General features: G+C 44.9%; 1 protein-coding gene across 1 annotated transcript in view; it reads left to right on the forward strand.

Annotated features, from left to right (window-relative positions):
* Positions 1–18,912, forward strand: part of dnah9 (dynein, axonemal, heavy chain 9) — a gene marked incomplete at its 5' end in the record, with an annotated part of 366,889 nt that overhangs the window by 125,172 nt on the left and 222,805 nt on the right. The window contains 6 exon segments of the mRNA XM_084323040.1: positions 2,521–2,808; positions 6,300–6,510; positions 9,128–9,255; positions 11,673–11,781; positions 13,314–13,464; positions 14,408–14,582. Coding sequence (XP_084179166.1) covers positions 2,521–2,808; positions 6,300–6,510; positions 9,128–9,255; positions 11,673–11,781; positions 13,314–13,464; positions 14,408–14,582 — 1,062 coding nt within the window.

The raw sequence follows: 18,912 nt of genomic DNA on the forward strand, positions 1-18,912 counted from the left end.
GTCAGAGGAGATCGCCAGGTCTCATACCAGGCAGGTGGTGGAACACCTCACCAGCCTGGGTTTTGTTGTGAACTGGAAGAAGAGTACTCCTCTTCCCAGTCAACAGGTGGAGTACTTGGGCTTCTAAGCTCAAGGTCTATGAGGGCAACCCTCTCAGAGCGGCGGCGAGGCGCACTCGGGAGGTTCCGTCCTGGCCTCCTGGTCCTCCCCGGGTCTTTTTGTTAGGTTTTACCTCATGGACATGACTGGGGGCTCTGTCTCCCAGGCAGTCCTGAGGGCCGGGACCTCTCCTGCACCCCGCCATCAGGTGGGCTAGCAGGTGTGTGTGGGTGTGGACCGCGGAGTGCTCTGTCACACGCGGTTCCGCTTGCACTGTGCATTCTAGGGTGACTGGTCCCTTTTTCGCACATTGGTTGTAGTTGACTGCCTCCCCCCCCTCGTTAGGACGGGCGGGTGGACGGGACTCCCCTCCCCCCTGGTCAGGGGCTTATGGGCCCTCAGGGGGTGCATTTGACGTGGCCACGTGTCCGCTCTGCCCCCTTTTGATCTCAATGGCAGAGCGAGACGTGAGCCAGATGTAATATTTGATATGGTCAATACCCTGATGTAAACAAGACGAAAGTCTTTCTCTGGTCTGCATCCCCTTAACAATTGTGTGTATTGAGCTGTACTGTATTGTACCCATTCTGCAATCTGTTAATAAAGTTTTCAATCAATCAATCAATCAATATAACGAAGGTTATCCTATAACCCTAGTTATATGAATGCTGGCGGACTGTCTCGCTCTTCAGCGCCCTGAGGACCCTTGGATGTTTTTCACGCATGGAATTCAGACTTGGAAGGGTGTAAACGTGACCACTTCCTGTGTTTTGTAGGGACACACGGGAGTAGGCGTGGTCACGTGCAAGTGACGTGCATGTGTCAACTTCTTCCCGTGCACAATATGTGCATGGAGAGATGATATAATAATAATAATAATAATAACTTCATTTTATATAGCGCCTTTCAAGAGATCCAAGGTCGCTTTACATATGGGGGGGGGGAATAACAAAGTAACAGACAGTGGACAGACACAACATATACATATACATATAAAGTGAGAGATTAGGGGTTAAACGCCGAGTTGAAGAGGTGGGTTTTGAGCAGTTTTTTTAATGAGTCCAGAGTTGGGGCGGTGCGGAGTTCTGCGGGGAGGGAGTTCCAGAGGGTGGGAGCTGCCACACTGAAAGCTCTGTCCCCGAAGGTCCGCAGTCTGGTTCGGGGGATGGAGAGCTGACCAGTGTCCGTGGATCGCAGGGATTTGTAGGTGAGCAGGAGGGTTTTGTAGGTGATGCAGGATTCGATGGGGAGCCAGTGGAGGTGGATGAGGGTGGGGGTGATGTGCTGCCAGGGTTTGGTGCAGGTTAGAACCCTGGCAGCTGAGTTTTGAACATACTGGAGCCTGTCCAGGTTTTTGCTTGGGACCCCGGACAGGACCCTGTTGCAGTAGTCCAGGCAATGAGAGCGAGACGCTCCGCCAGTATTCATATAACTAGGGTTATAGGATAACCTTCGTTTATATGACTGAGAAGTAGGGTTTAAAGTAGTGTTACATGACTGAGAAGTAGGGTTTACAGTAGTGTTACATGACTGAGAAGTAGGGTTTACAGTAGTGTTACAAGACTGAGAAGTATGGTTTACAGTAGTGTTACAAGACTGAGAAGTAGGGTTTACAACAGTAGTGTTACAAGACTGAGAAGTAGGGTTTACAGTAGTGTTACATGACTGAGAAGTAGGGTTTACAACAGTAGTGTTACATGACTGAGAACTAGGGTTTAAATTAGTGTTACATGACTGAGAAGTAGGATGTCATGTGTATGGACTCTATTTCTTTATAGCCCATCGAAACATTACTTAATTATACTCATAAAATCGTTTTGTCTAGATATTGTACAACTGTTTCAATTATGAATAAAGTCATTCCTGCCTCAGAGTAATGGTCAGACAAAGTCCACGGTCTCAAGTTAGGGTTTTTATGACCCTTCAATTATGAATGAATGTCCCGCGATCACAGGCCTGTATAACTGTCATTGCAGAAGTGCTTTCGTTTTATGGCAGTTTTATGAAGCAACATTCTTTCTCTAATGGAATGAGCATCTTAAATATCACCTTACAATGATATTTCTTTGGGTTTCACAAAGTTGTTGCCACAGTTTCATTGCGAGTTTGCCATCATGGAGCAATACATTGAAATCAAATGATAATGAACAGACTGCTCCTGTAAATGGCCGTTTATTATAGAGGAATGGATATTTTAATAAATGTATTGTGTCCTGTTCTTGTGCAGACTGGCTACATGCTTTTGTCTGCCACAGTGCATAGCTGTCAGTCCCTACAATCAAACCTTGAAAAAATAAATAAAAATGTTTTGGATGTTTTTTGTTGTTGCAGTGATTTACTATTATCCCCCCTCTTTATTCTCCTCACATTATGTATGTCCTCAGTTAACGCTGTCCTCACGCTGTCCTCTCTGGTTCGTAGGACCACTACGACTGGGGCCTCCGAGCCATTAAGTCGGTGCTGGTGGTGGCCGGTTCCCTGAAGAGAGGAGACCCGGAGCGAGCAGAGGACCAGGTGCTGATGAGAGCCCTGCGGGACTTCAACGTCCCCAAGATTGTGACCGACGACGTGCCGATCTTCATGGGACTGATAGGAGACCTGTTCCCCGCCCTCGACGTCCCCCGGAAGAGAGACAGAGAGTTCGAGGGGCGCGTCCGGGAGTCCGTGCTCGACCTGAAACTACAGGCCGAGGACAACTTCGTGCTCAAGGTGAGCGTGATGCCAAATCAAAACAAAACAAAAACATCCCTTTCCGAGGGCTTCATCTACGGCTTCTGTGACGCCGGCAGGGGTGTAAAAAGTACCCAGAAATTATACTTAAGTGAAAGTATGGGTACCGTCTCAAAATCTTACTCAAGTACAAGTCAGATTATCTGGCTAAAAACACACTTGAGTAAAGTCAAAAAGTTTCTACTTTTAAATGTACTTATGTACTAAAAAGTTATGGCAATGAAAGGTTCCGTTTCGTCCTCTTCATCACTCGTACTATCGTTTGTGGCCATCTTCTGTAGCTTGTCACTCTGACTGTCTATTCTTCTGATAGCAGGTGTTTAATCAAAGATCCCCGCTTTCTAGTCTTGCACAAGAACCAATCAGCATGGGTATGGGCGGGTTCATTTTCCATTGATGGGGATTTGATTGGCTGTTTGGCCACAGGATTAATAACATTAACGTTCGTTCGGCCAGAGAAACAAATATACTAATTAAAATGGTTGGACCTGCGAGATTTGTACTTTGTACTAGGTCTGCATTGTAAATGTAAGGAGTATGTTTTCTTTCTCTGAAATGTAATTGAGTAAAAGTACAAGTATACAAACCTAATAATACTTGAGTAAAGTACAAATCCCCAAAAACAGTACTTAAGTATTGTAACGAAGTACAATTACTCAAGTACTTTACACCCCTGGTCGCCGGTTATTGAATTGACTTTTGATTTGAACTCGAGGACTCTCTCTAACTTGAGCCTCGCAGGACTCTCTAAAGCCGAGGCTGGAAGCTAGAAGAAGATAATCAACACCTCCTGTGACTGTCGCAGAACCAGAGGCGACGCTCCCAAATGGATCTTCATCGTTAACCATTTTAGGCCGATATTACAGTTGTAGAACTTCGCTTTAGATTTATTGCCCTCCCCTCTCCAAAAGAGATTCACCCTGTTCACACCGTTTCACTGGGAAATAGACATTAGTGTCAGATAAGTCTGCTGGCGTTGGATGAATCGGCCAAATAAGAGTAGAAGCCCCAATGTAGCTCTACAACAGCAGCTCAGGTGCCAGAGAGCTCCTGGCCTAATTCTAGTCATTAGATCGCACACACACAAACACTAACACACACACTAACACACACGTCACACACACAGATTCAAGGCACGCAACATGTTAGATAGCGGTTTATATGTCAAAGACAGAGGAGCGGTGGGGCCAGGGGGAAATAAGGGCAGTCCGCCTCAGGTCAAACAGACACAGGAACCACATAATAACACTCCATCAGTGGAGGCTTGGCGCTGCACCCGTGCCACTTAACCCTGCCATTGTGTGAGACGGCCATGGAAATAAACAAGGAGGAGAAGGGGAGAGGAGATGGAGAGAGAGAATGGCAGACGGGTCAATAGCAGCCATCCACTGTGTGTGTGTCTGTGTGTGTGTGTGTGTGTGTGTGTGTGTGTGTGTGTGTGTGTGTGTGTGTGTGTGTGTGTGTGTGTGTGTGTGTGTGTGTGTGTGTGTGTGTGTGTGTGTGTGTGTGTGTGTGTGTGTGTGTGTGTGTGTGTGTGTGTGTGTGTGTGTGTGTGTGTGTGTGTGTGGGGGCGTCACTCCCTTTTCTATTTTTTACACTGCAAAGAAATGCAATTCCTGATGGGGGGGGGGGGGGGGGGGGATCTTGTGTGAAGAAAAAAAAACGTTGTAGAAAAACGAGTAGGTTGGGAATCAACTACCCTGCGTAAGAGAGCTCCCTATAGCGGGAATCCCTTTTCTGGGCTGAAGGATTACATTGTTGGTAGAGTAGGCGAACGGTGGGAAGCAAGAGTGGTGAGAGAGAGAGATTGCAATACCTTTAGTGTTAGCCTGGGGTACTGTTCGCCCACTACCACCCCCGACCCCCCCAACATCAAAGCAGTAATCAGCTGGGGCCTTTGAGCGAGAGGCTGAAGCCGCCCGGCACTCAGCACTGAATGGATCAGGAGGAGAGCCGCGGGGAGCCAAGTCGATGGCATTGATTAAGCATGACATCTGTGTGTTTGACTGGTAAAGGACAGGAAATCTCTCTTTCCCATTCTCTCCTTCACTCTCTCTCCTTTGCTCTCTCTCCCTTTCTCTCTCCCTCTCTCTCTCTCTCTCCCTCTCTCTCTCCCTCTCTCTCTCTCTTTCCCTTTCTCTCTCTCCCTCTCTCCATCTCTCTCCATCTCGCTCCCTCTCCCTCTCTCTCTATCTCTCTCTATCTCTCTCTCTCTCTCTTTTCTTTTTTTCACAGTCATAGTCTCATCCAGTCACTCAGACATTGTCTCATGCACACACACACACACACACACACACACACACACACACACACACACACACACACACACACACACACACACACACACACACACACACACACACACACACACACACACACACACACACACACACACACACACACACACAGACATGCCCCCCCCCCCCCACATTTATGCCGTTTCACTTACCTGAATAAAATGACACTGCAATCTATTTTCCGCTGTCTGTCAGACATTAACATGTGCCTGCTATTAGCGAGCTAATGTGAATCTAATGGTCCCAAATTGATGGAAGCAGAATGCAGACAGGGTGTGCCTCTGCCTCTGCCTCCGTCCTCCCCTGTTTGTGAGAGGAGTGGAGTCACGGCTCCTGCCCTTGCTCTCGTAGTGTGGTCTGTGAACAGTGTGCTAAGCTGCTGTGCTGCATTGCAGTGCATCGGAATACACCCTAGCATTCGGCATACTATCATACTAACATCACTACAGTGCATACCACTGAATATGAGGCGTGAGACATATAATACAGAGGGATACAGGGTTATGCCTCGTAAAATAATGTAAACAATGTACAATACAAAATACCCTGTAATCTCTCTCCCTCCACCGTGTTGGAAAAGTTCACTTTTTACATGAACTAGTTCAGTTCACAGTTCACACATTTTAAAATGAACTAGTTCAGTTCATAGTTCATGATTCAAAATTTTGAACTAAAGTTCATGGTTTCAAAAATGAACTTGTTTATAGTTATTTTTTCAATACGTTGCTGCAAGCTATTCTTTGTCAAGATTATTGCCACAACCCATATAGAACCACAGACAGCAATCAGACTACTGGCATTTCCATCACACTGTGATTATTTATCAGTGTTTCCCCTACCATTGCCTTGAAGGGGCAGCCCGCGTCGCATGTAACGAGTCTCTCTCTACGCGTGCAACACGCACACACCGAAACGGTGTGTGTGTGTGCCCGTGCGCCCGTCCCAAATCTGCCACACTTTTTAACAAAGTTATACTGTGATAGAGCGAGCGCCGTGAATGAATTCGTTCACAATTACGTTCATCTAGCGGAAATACAGTACGTTCAGTTCATGTTCGCCCGAAATATGAACGAGTTCATGAACGATCGTTCATTGAACGCGTTCAGGTACATCACTGTCCCTCCTCCCATCCCCTCTTTCTCTCTCTCTCTCTCTGTGTGTGCCGTCTGCCAGGTGGTGCAGCTGGAGGAGTTGTTGGCGGTGCGCCACTCGGTGTTTGTGGTGGGTAACGCGGGCACGGGGAAGAGCCAAGTGATGCGGTCTCTCCAGAGAACCTACCAGAACATGAAGCGCCGGCCGGTGTGGGCGGACCTCAACCCCAAGGCCGTGACCAACGACGAGCTCTTTGGCATCATCAACCCGGCGACCAGAGAATGGAAGGATGGTAATTAGTGGCTCAGAAAATAAACTTCTGGAAGCCGGTGCGACATTTACCATGTTCACACGGTGGCCATTTATTTCTCATGTCACGTTCAACAAGGTTGGGATTCCTTGAAATGTGTAAAAATGCAGCAAATCAACTCACTTTGCTTTGATTTCTGGCATGTTAGATGTGTTTCTGGCAGGTTAGATGTGTTTCTGGCAGGTTAGATGTGTTTCTGGCATGTTCGATGTGTTTCTGGCAGGTTAGATGTGTTTCTGGCATGTTACATGTGTTTCTTGCAGGTTAGATGTGTTTCTGGCAGGTTAGATGTGTTTCTGGCATGTTACATGTGTTTCTTGCAGGTTAGATGTGTTTCTGGCAGGTTAGATGTGTTTCTGGCAGGTTAGATGTGTTTCTGGCAGGTTAGATGTGTTTCTGGCATGTTAGATGTGTTTCTTGCAGGTTAGATGTGTTTCTGGCAGGTTAGATGTGTTTCTGGCATGTTAGATGTGTTTCTTGCAGGTTAGATGTGTTTATGGCATGTTATATGTGTTTCTGGCATGTTAGATGACGTGTTTCTTGGTATCCCATTTTTGCCATTTTGCCATGACATAAGAGCAAAATGGCCACCATGTGAGTATGGTCAATTGAGTGGACATATATTCTGGATACTATAGCTACTATAGCTATAGGATACTATAGCTCAGCGGTGGCCAACCAGTCAGAGACTAACAGCCACAAAAATTACTGTGGTACCACAAAGAGCCACACCATATACCAGCGTTTCTCAACCTTTTTTTCAGTCACGGCACCCTTCATGTGTTTATAGGTCTCACCCTCTGGCCTCTGAAGTTGCTAATGTCTTTTATTTGGGCCTCACAGGGTTAAAAGTACCCTGTGAGACCCACGGTTGCAAAATTACAAAATCACTTTTAGCCATTTAAAAAAAGAATGTTTATTTAAAAAATTGTAAGCACATGTATAGTCAATTGGTCCTGTTGTTCAGCCTCACAATGCTATTTGATAGTAAATGTGTTTATATGTCCCACCCTCTGGCCTCTGAAGTTGCTAATGTCTTTTTAATTTGGGCCTCACAGGGTTAACCTCTTAAGCCCGAGATATACAGTAAAAGTGTATATTTTCAGCATTACGTTTGTTTACCAATGATTTTAACTGTTATTAGTGAAATATAAGATTATAGAAATCTCAGGGCATTGAGTCGGAACCCGGCGCATATTGACAGAAGGAAGTGGCACAGCCAAAAGTGAGTATAGTCTTTTGAAGGAAGAGACTCAGGGCTTTCGAATTTCGAAAAACTACCCTACCCAGCTCACACCAGCCCCTGTCAATCATCTGACTTCTGGATTTACTTTTTTATTTCTCTTATTTTGAAAGATGAAAAATGGTGGAGAAATTGACATTATAAAAAATATGGCAGAATTCAGTACTGTATCTACAAAACCTTCTGTTTAATCATCTTCCCTTTATTCATTGGCTTAGATTTTTCAGGTCTGGTACATTTTAGCATGGTGTTATTCACAGTCAAAGATTTTTTATTTATTTTTTAATATAATTGATATTCTCATTTGGTTCATTACAATTGACTCAAGCCTAGTAACAGACACACTATTTCTGACACTGATATATGTCCCTAGATTCAGATACCAAGAACATGCAAATGGACCATTTAAAAGAAAAATTGTAAATGTTTATTCTACGTCCTTATGGAATGAGTGACAAAAAAATAAAAATAAAAAATAAAAATAAAAGTAAATAATAATAATAACTTTTTTTTTATGGATGGAAGAGCTGCACATTGACGGGCAAAGAGCCGCATGTGGCTCGCGGGTTGGCCACCCCTGCTATAGCTAATATCTCGTTTAAAGTCATAGATGAAATTATGTGTTTATATATGTATTTTAATATCTATATGGAATATTGTGAGCATTACCATGGAAAACCAAACGTACAGAGACCACAATATACATTTACATGCCAGTATCCCAGCTAACGTCGGCATAACCCTGTGATCATATCCCTGTGGTCATATTAGGGATGCACCTATCCAACTTTTTCAGTCCTGATAGCGATACCTGGGTTTTGGGTATCAACCGATACCAAGTTCCGATCTGATCCATTACTTTTAACAGTATAGTCTTGGAGGTCATTGGACAAAAAATATTGAGATATAATATATTTTTCTCAATTAGAGAGAGTTATTAACCTTTTGGTTTTACCAGTATCGGTATTGGTACATTCCTAGATCATAATACAGATTTCTCATAGTCGGGATGTGAGCTTATCCCAGCTATTATGGATAGAATATGCTGTTTAGGTGCGCCAGCTCACAGATGGAATATCCTGAAAAGTATTGGAATATTCATATGCATATAACACATACCCATTATGTCTGATCATCAAATCAACCCTGTACTCAACCTTTTTGGTTTGTGACTCCTAAAAACGGAGCGATGCCTGTTTGCGACGCTCCCTTACATAGTCAAGCATAGACAGAATGGTCAACTCTGACACAAAATAATGATTTTTATTTCCCCTTTTAATTAATGATCGGAGGAGGGCTTCTGACTATTGTATATCTGCAGGTTTTTGAACCACCCGTGTGATTTATTTGTCTCAGGGCTGTTCTCCAGTATAATGCGTGACCTGGCTAACATCAGCCACAATGGACCCAAGTGGATTGTACTGGATGGAGACATTGACCCCATGTGGATCGAGTCCCTCAACACTGTCATGGATGACAATAAGGTTTGTGTGTGTGTGTGTGTGTGTGTGTGTGTGTGTGTGTGTGTGTGTGTGTGTGTGTGTGTGTGTGTGTGTGTGTGTGTGTGTGTGTGTGTGTGTGTGTGTGTGTGTGTGTGTGTGTGTGTGTGTGTGTGTGTGTGTGTGTGTGTGTGTGTGTGTGTGTGTGTGTGTGTGTGTGTGTGTGTGTGTGTGTGTGTGTGTGTGTGTGTGTGTGTGTGTGTGTGTGTGCGTGCGTGTGTGTCAAAGTCAAAGTCAGCTTTATTGTCGCTTCTCACAATGTGCAAGACATACAGAGAAATGAAATAGCATTTCCCCCTTCCCATGGTGTATATAAAAAAAGATCGAATATAAACATAAGTAACATATGGGACACGATGTAGGATGTACACACACTATACATGACTATATATACAGTATAAACAGTGGCTAAATTTTTTTATAGAATATAGTAATAGAATATAATAGAAATACTTTAATCATCCCGAGGGAAATTTGACATGATTGAAATAAATATAGGAGGTAAAAGAGAACTTAGTGCAAATCTTTTTTTTAGCAGCAGTGGTACATACATACACAGTAAGTATAACTAATAAATAATGGCAGTAGAATACAATAATGGCAGTAAAGTTGCAGTGAGATGATAGATATGGCAGTAAAACTAATATAATGTAAACTAAAATAATGGTAGTAAAGTAAAATGGCAGTGAGTTTGTAAAGTGGCAGTGTGTGTGTGTGTGTGTGTGTGTGTGTGTGTTTGTGTGTGTCGTGCGTAGAGCTGCCGCGGTATTGATGTTTTGCTTACTGCACAAATTTGCGAAATATTTCCTACCGCCGCGGTTATTACCGCACACACACACACACACACAAAAAAAAGTTTGAATGCATTTTTCTTTTTTTTTTAGTAGTAGTCTACTCTTTATAGCATATAGCCTGCCTCTAGTCTAAATGTCTATCTTTAGAGGATGACTTTGCAGCATGAATATTGTTTGGGATTCGGCAAGCACGCATTCGTTATTGAAAGTGAAACACGGATTCGAAGTTTCCCCTCTGGTCGTGTGCCGTTCACTCGGTGTCGCGGGCAGGGGTGGTAGCGCCCGGCGGTTACCCCCCCCAACCCTTTCTTCTTCTTCTTATTATTATAAAGTTACTTTATAATAAAGGCATTCGTTTTGTGGCATTAACGTTATATAGTTACACGTAGATCAGCGTATTTACCGGACCATAGCAAGGCAAGCATTACTCAATTCATATCTCAGTTCCTTTCTTTGCTCAGAGCGTGCTGAGTTGTCCCATTCTGCGGTCTGTTAATAAAGTTTTCAATCAGACAAGTGTATAGAACGAAGGGCTTTTATTATAACATTCGTTGCAGTAAAATCATTATGCCTCGTTTAGTACTCCTGAGGACCGATGGTAATCCAGTCCGGTGGGGAGCTAAGCTCAGCTAACGTTATTAGCCGTGTTGTGAGCTCTGATCAATGGCTGACATTCAGGACGTAAAAAACTAATATGCGCTTGCCGATTGGTGGTAACACACTGCAGGACGCTCCAACGTGTGACGCGTCTCTCTTCTGACCAATCAGTGGTCTGCAGTGTTTCACATGACTTTTCTGGTACCCAATAGGGTCGCTTGGAACCTCGACAGAGGAGTAGGGTATATCTGCAGAGCCGCAAGCCCAACGAGAACAGGGTACTTTATTATTATTATAAAAAACAGCGATGATGCGGTATTCAGCCTAACTCTGCGGTGGGCGTGATGTAACAGCGATACCGCGGTAATGCGGTAATCGCGGCAGCTCTAGTCGTGCGTGCGGTATTGCATGTTACCATGCTACCTGAGGGATTTTATTGTTCCAACCTGGTTGTCAATCGAGTGCATAATGTAACTGAAAAGTCTCTGAATATGTGACAGCATTCTTATTGTTTCTGTCTCTTGACTGTTTGTGATGTATGTACTGGTACACATAGGTAGTGCACCATTCACCGTTTTAAATTATTAAGTTTGACTTGTCCCTGCCTTATGCTTTAATGTTATTCTACCCATTCTTAAAATGTGTGAAATTAATTATAAATAATAGATAGATCATTATCAGTTAACATGAGTGCTTTTCTTAAGAGATTACCAGAGATTAAAGAAGACTCAGAGATGTTTCATGTTTAGACATAAAAAGTTGTTTGTGTGTGTGTCTGTCCGTGTGTGTGTGTGTGTGTGTGTCATTGTGGCGGCTGACGTTCAGGCAGTCAAATGCAAATGCTTGTTTTTGAACAAGTCTTTAAACATTTAAATTAAATATATACAATTAAATAAATAAATACAAATTAAGACTTTATGTTAAGCAGCGGCAAACAAACAAGGAACCGGCTCCACTCTGCTGGTTGTCCAAGAGGAGTGGTGTGTTAAAGAACCCTCCTGTGTCTCCTAGATTCTGACCCTGGCCAGTAACGAACGGATTCCTTGCAACCCCACCATGAGGCTGGTGTTTGAGATCAGCCACCTCCGCACCGCCACCCCTGCTACCGTGTCCAGAGCAGGTACAGCACCCTCCACTGCACTCCTCCTCCTCCACTGCTCTCCTCATCCTCCTTTACTGCTCTCCTCATCCTCCTCCTTTTCCTCCTTCTTTTCCTCCTCATCCTCCTTCCTCCTCATCCACCTCCTTTTCTTCCTGCTCCACTGCTCTCCTCATCCTCCTCCTCCTTTTCCTCCTCCTCCTCCTCCGTCTCTTCCTCCTCCTCCGTCTCTTCTTCCTCCTCCTTCTTCCTCCTCCACTGCTCTCCTCCTCCTTCTCTTCCTCCTCTTCCTCTTCTTCCTCCTCCACTGCTCTCCTCCTCCTTCTCTCCCTCCTCCTTCTCATCCTTCCTCCTCTTCCACTGCTGTCCTCATCCTCCTCATTATCTTCCTCCTCTTCTTCCTCCTCCACTGCTCTACTTATCATCCTCCTCCTTTTCTTCCTCCTCATTCATCTATTCCTCCTCCTTCTTCCTCCTCCACTGCTCTCCTCCTCCTCATCCTCCTCTTCTTCCTCCTCCACTGCTCTCCTCCTCCTCTTCCTCCTCCTCCTCTTTTTCCTCCTCCTCCTTCTCTTCCTCCTCCTCCTCCTCCTCCTCATGCTCTTGTCCTTCTTCACTGCAAAACATCCAATCATTTCATCTTGTGATCTGTAAAAAAAATAAGAATTTCAACCAATACAAAAATGGGGGGGGGGGGGAACCCGCCGGCAGCTTATGATACAAATGAGCTAGTCTCAAGGTTTGACTCGAACCAAGCGACAAAGCGAACGAGAATAGCCTGATCTGCCTTGTTTCGGTATATCCCTTTTTTCAATACGCTTATCGAAAAGGCTAATTTGCATCGGATTGAGTGAATTGAATTTTCTTTAATTTATTCCGAGATGCTCAGACTCTGTACAAGCTTAAATGAAAGGGCTTTATAGGGATTCACATTATGTCTTTCCATGCCCATGCCACGGGGCAAAGAGCCCGCAGAATTATTGTGTATATTAATTCCATCATTTCACTCATTTCATTTGGAATAGTGCTCTTGTGAGCATGGTTTTTAAAAGATGCCAAGAATACTATTTCCTTCCTGAAGGAGCATTCCCCAGGACCGCATTAGTGAATGGGGCTCTGACTCTGTGAAGCCATAACATGTTTGTGTGAGTGAGAGCTCTTATACCCAAAACGAGGTTTAGATGAAAACCTAATTTGGGTGTAAGAGTCAAAGGCAGAGCCCCATTCATTGTCTATGGAGCAGCCCCAGATTTTGCATTGACCCAGTGACAACACCAATTGGAGGGTTTTCTCTGATTTATAGCGTTAGGAGAGAGTGACACGTCTTCACAAATATTGACTGAACTGTCCTGGGGCACAGGAAGAATATTGTGAACATAATGTGAATTCTTAAAATTGGTGGCATTCTTTAAGATGGTGATTTTTTTCTTTTTGTTACAACGTTGACCTTTTACTCTCTCCATCTTCTCTCTGCCTGTCGTCGACGCCCACTCACGCTGTCCCTCATATAAAACCCAGATAATAGATGTGTATCGATATGGTGCTGCTTTCAGGCATCCTGTACATAAACCCGGCTGACCTTGGCTGGAATCCTCCCGTGTCCAGTTGGATTGACCGGAGGGAGGTCCAATCGGAGAGGGCCAACCTGACCATTCTATTTGACAAGTATCTCCCCTCATGCTTGGACACTCTCAGGTCGTCAAGGTGAAGCACAAGAGCCTCTTCACCACTCAATTTGCCCAATAAGCTCTTATCAGATACTGGCGGTGGTGGTTATTTGCAGTGATACAGGCTTAGTGGAGGAGACCATGAAGTACCGGCCAGCGGTAAAGATTGAATCCAGTCCAAATGCATGTGTGTGTATGTGTGCGTGTGCGTGCGCATGTGTGTACCTCATTTATGTGAAAAGGCAGGACAATTTCAAGACTGTTTCTGTTTGACTAGCTATTCTGTCCTGCTGAAGCGAACCACCGTAACTACGCAAACAGTGAAACTGTTTTCTCTAAAACAGAGCAAGACTGAACTCTGAACTTTGTGTTATAGTTAGGGTTAAGGTTAAGGTTAGGTTTAAAGTAGGGCAGTCAAAGTTAATGCTTTAACTTTGGAGATTAATTAAAATTATTTAAAGCATTAAAATAAATTAATCTAGATTAATCTATGGAGTGAAAAATCTTCAATTTTAGCGCCGCGGATATAAGAAAGAGGTCTAGCTGAGTCAATGTTGATGGTTTTGTTGAACATTTGTATTTCACAGGAGAGAAACTGTATTCAAAGAAAGCTATTAAAATAGTCTTTGAATCTAAATATACTTTCTTTGTGTCGATTTTACATTAATTCCATGATTTTACTCAAGTAAATATCGGTTACAAGCTTCGGTCTTAAGTAGAAAAATGCGATTTTTAATCTAGATTAATTACAGAAAATTGTGAGATTAATTAGTGAATTTTTTTTAATCTATTGACCGCACTAGTTTAAAGTTAGGATTAGTTACAGAATGCATGTACAGTAAGTCTATGTAATGTCCCCATATTTCATATAAACAAGCATGTGTGTGTGTACGTATGTGTGTGCATGTGTACATGTGTGTATGTATACATGTGTGTATGTGTGTGTCTGTGTGTGTACGTGTGTGCGTGTGCGTGCCCAGGTTTAAAAAGATCATCCCCATCCCGGAGCAGAGCATAGTCCAGATGCTGTGTCACCTGCTGGAGTGTCTGCTGACTCCAGAAAACTGTCCCGCAGACTGCGCCAAGGATCTCTACGAGCTTTACTTTGTCTTCGCTGCTGTCTGGGCCTTTGGGGGAGCCATGTTCCAGGATCAGGTACTGACGTAGCTCTATTGAGCTTTGTATGTAGGTATGTATGTAAGTATGTATGTGGGTATGTATGTAGGTATGTATGTGGGTACGTATGTATGTGGGTATGTATGTAGGTATGTATGTGGGTATGTATGTAGGTATGTATGTGGGTATGTATGTAGGTATGTATGTCGGTATGTATGTGGGTATGTATGTGGGTATGTATGCGGGTGGTATGTATGTAGGTATGTATGTGGGTATGTATGCAGGTATGTATGTGGGTACCGTAATTCCTCTAATAGTAACCGGGTCTCAAATACAAGCCGGGTCTCTATTAATGGCCGGGTGCGCTCTTGAGCTAAGCAATTATAAGCCGGCCTCCTAATACAAGCCGGGTTACTAATATACTGAGCTGCATACTGAGCTAGTTACTTGATTTCACTTTGAAAACGTTGAAATGACCAGTGACCACCTGTAATTGCACTGTTTACTATTTCATACAGTACTTGGTTTCAATAAATGAACCCAGTACATTTTACTGGGTTCAAACTGACACAAAATGTTGATTTATTCATTATGATCCGTTTGAAAATTTGAAATATAGGCCTCCCTCTTATACAGGCCTCCTCCTAATACAAGCCTGGTACCCGCTACAGTTGAAACAAATACAAGCCGGGGTTACTATTAGAGGAATTACGGTATGTAGGTATGTATGTAGGTATGTATGTAGGTATGTATGTGGGTATGTATGCAGGTATGTATGTGGGTATGTAGGTATGTATGTGGGTATGTATGTGGGTATGTATGTAGGTCTGTATGTGGGTATGTAGGTGTGTATGTATGTATGTAGGTCTGTATGTGGGTATGTATGTAGGTATGTATGTAGGTATGTAGGTATGTATGTGGGTATGTATGTAGGTATGTATGTATGTTGGTATGTATGTGGGTATGTATGTAGGTATGTATGTAAGCTCAAAGAGTCTTGAGGCCGGTGGGGTGAAAACACAAGCTGCTGCTGAAATACAGTATATAAAATTACCCTTTTCTCTCCGAAGTATCCTTTCAAATCCTCTGGCCGAGCTGTTCGTTTCCGATAATGGCGCCTTAATGACTTAAAGGGGACATGCATTATAAATGGCTTTTTTCTGTGTTTAGCATGGTTTTATAGTAATACGGGTTAGTATCAATGGGTCTGTGTCTCTAATTACCATATTGACTCATCAGTCTAGTCTCGAGTTCACGAGATCCTCCCTCACTCAACTAAGCTCTGGTTGACAGCGACAGCAGTCTTCACTTCCTCAAACAGAGCGAGGCAGATAGTGTAACCCGACACTTCCTCAAACAGAGCGAGGCAGACAACGAGCGAGTGAGAGAGAGAGATAGAGAGGGAGAGAGAGAGAGGGAGAGAGAGAGAGAGGGAGAGAGATCGAGAGGAGCTTCTGTCGGGGAAACAAACCGCGTGCGAGGAAGCAGCAGTAGCACATAGTCATTTACACACAACCTGGACCTCGCGGGGGGAAGCAGCAGTAGCACATACTCATTTACACAGTGCTTATGGGCGGAGCCAGGCCAACACAGCCTGAAATCCAAAGTGAGAAAAATTTGGCTTTTGAGTACTTGATTAGAAATATAAAACAATGCATTTTTTTTTAATAAAAGCTTACAGATGTGTTCAATAGACTCACAGGAATTGTGTAAAGTTTCCCAAATAGTGCTAGGAATAGCAATGCATGTCCCCTTTAATGACTTTCCCAGAAAACCACAGAAGAAGGCGTCATTACTGATTTGAAATGAGACTTTGGAGAGAAAATGGTAATTTTATATACTGTATTTCAGCAGCGGCTTGTGTTTTAAAGACTCTTTGAGCTTTCTGTTGATCCCTTCGAAAACACAATGCAAACATGCAATAATTAGTCAGGATGAGTTATTGACTTCAGAATCCACGGCAGCATACACATACTGACTGACAGAGATGGCGCGACCCAGGTCAGTCGCCGTCGGTTTCGCTCAGCAACGATTGTGCACACTTTTAGTTATTATGTTTGTTTTTACTACTTTTTTTATGGAAACATCACTGGCGGGGATGTCATACGACCGCCAGTCACTTATTGACCTAAACTCCGGACTCAAAGAGGAGTTTAGAGACACTTTATGCCTAGACTGGCCACCGGAGATCAGGCGGGACAACAAAGGAGTCGGCAAGAAAAAGCACAGAGGGAAGAGAGGAGGAATCAGACTGAGGTTAAAAAGATCTGCTTACCGCCCGGCAATCCCATCAATCTTTCTGGCGAATGCACGTTCGTTGGTGGAGAGGATGGATGATCTGAGAGCGAGGGTCCGATTCCAACAAGAAGTAAGAGACGTCAACATCATGTGTTTTACCGAGACATGGCTGAAGCCAGCGACTCCGGACCACAGCGTCTCTCCCTCGGACTCCTTCACCGTCCGCACGGAAGCCTCTGGCAAGAGCGTCGGCGGGGGTGTCTGTCTCCTCACGAACAATGGCTGGACTAGCCCCAATGAGGTAACGGCACTCTCCCGTTCATGCTCCCCGGACATGGAACATCTCTCTATTCTATGTCGCCCTTTCCACCTTCCCTGTGAGTTTACAGCGGTCATCATGACTGCTGTATATATACCTCCACAAGCAAGGGCAGCTCAACATCCATCAGATAAAGCACCCGGACGCAGCCATGATCGTATGCGGCTATTTCAATCAGGCAAATTTGAAAAAAGTGATGCCGTCCTTTTTTCAGCACATCGCCTGCTCCACCAGAGGGGGAAACACGCTCGACCACTGCTACACCCCGTTCAGAGCCGGCTACAAGGCTGTACCGGCTCCGCCGTTAGCGGGAGCTACTAGCACGTCGGATCACGACTCCATCTGGTTGGTCCCTGCTTACAAACAAAGATCACGTGACGCCGTCGTGTCACGTGAGACAAAAAAAAACGACCGCGGGGGGGGCGGGGACGCTCTCTCGTTGTCGGTACACAGTGTGAGAAGAGCATTTATGCAGGTGAACACCAGAAAAGCTGCTGGCCCAGATGGTATAACAGGACGCATACTTAAGTCCTGTGCCAACCAGCTAGCCCCTGTGTTCACCGCCATATTTAATCAATCCCTGGCGGAGTCAGTGGTCCCTGCCTGCTTCAAGATGTCTACCATCATCCCTGTACCGAAGAAACCCTCCCCAACATGTCTCAATGACTACAGACCGGTGGCACTCACCTCTGTGGCCATGACATGTTTCGAGAGGCTGGTCAAGGATCACATTTGTGCCTCCCTCCCCAGTGATATGGACCCTATGCAATTCGCATACAGGCCAAACAGGTCCACTGATGATGCGGTCTCCCAAGTACTGCACAACACCCTCTCTCACCTGGACCGCCAGAAGGGGGGCTATGTGAGACTGTTGTTCATTGACTACAGCTCAGCGTTCAACACCATAGTCCCCACCAGACTGGTGGACAAGCTGATCGAGCTGGGTCTGAGCTCCGCTCTGAGCGCCTGGATACTGGACTTTCTGAGTGAAAGACCCCAGGCGGTCAGGGTGGGGGGTCAGACCTCCAACACCATAACCCTGAGCATCGGGTCCCCCCAGGGCTGTGTTCTGAGCCCCCTGCTGTACTCACTCTACACACACGACTGTGTGGCCAAGTTCAGCTCCAACTCCATAGTGAAGTTTGCGGACGACACGTGGTGGTGGGGCTGATCTCGGACAACAACGAGAAGGCCTACCGGGAGGAGGTTGAGGTACTGGAACGCTGGTGCCAGGACAACAGCCTGCTCCTGAACATTGGTAAAACCAAGGAGCTGATCGTGGATTATAGGAGAGGACAGCAGGAGACACACACACCACTGGAACGCTGGTGCCAGGACAACAGCCTGCTCCTGAACATTGGTAAAACCAAGGAGCTGATCGTGGATTATAGGAGAGGACAGCAGGAGACACACACACCACTGAGGATAAACGGGGCTACCGTGGACAGGGTGAGCAGCTTTAAGTCCCTGGGGGTCCACATCTCAGAGGACCTGGCATGGACAACACACATAGACTCAGTCGAAAAAAAGGCGAAGCAGCGCCTCTACCACCTGAGACAGTTAAGGAAGTTCAGAGTATCTGGGAAGATACTCCAGTCCTTCTACTCCGGAGCTGTAGAGAGCATCTTGACTGGAAACATCACTGCCTGGTATGGCAACAGCACGGCACAGGACAAGAAGGCCCTACAGAGAGTGGTGCGCTCAGCCGAGCGTACCACAGGTATTGCACTACCAACCCTGCAGGTCCTATACAACAAGAGGTGCAAATCCAGAGCCTGCAGGATAATGAAAGACCCTCACCACCTCAACAAC

This window comes from Notolepis coatsorum (genome assembly GCF_963971535.1).
Source record: "Notolepis coatsorum genome assembly, chromosome: 10".
NCBI classification, from domain to species: Eukaryota; Metazoa; Chordata; class Actinopteri; order Aulopiformes; family Paralepididae; genus Notolepis; species Notolepis coatsorum.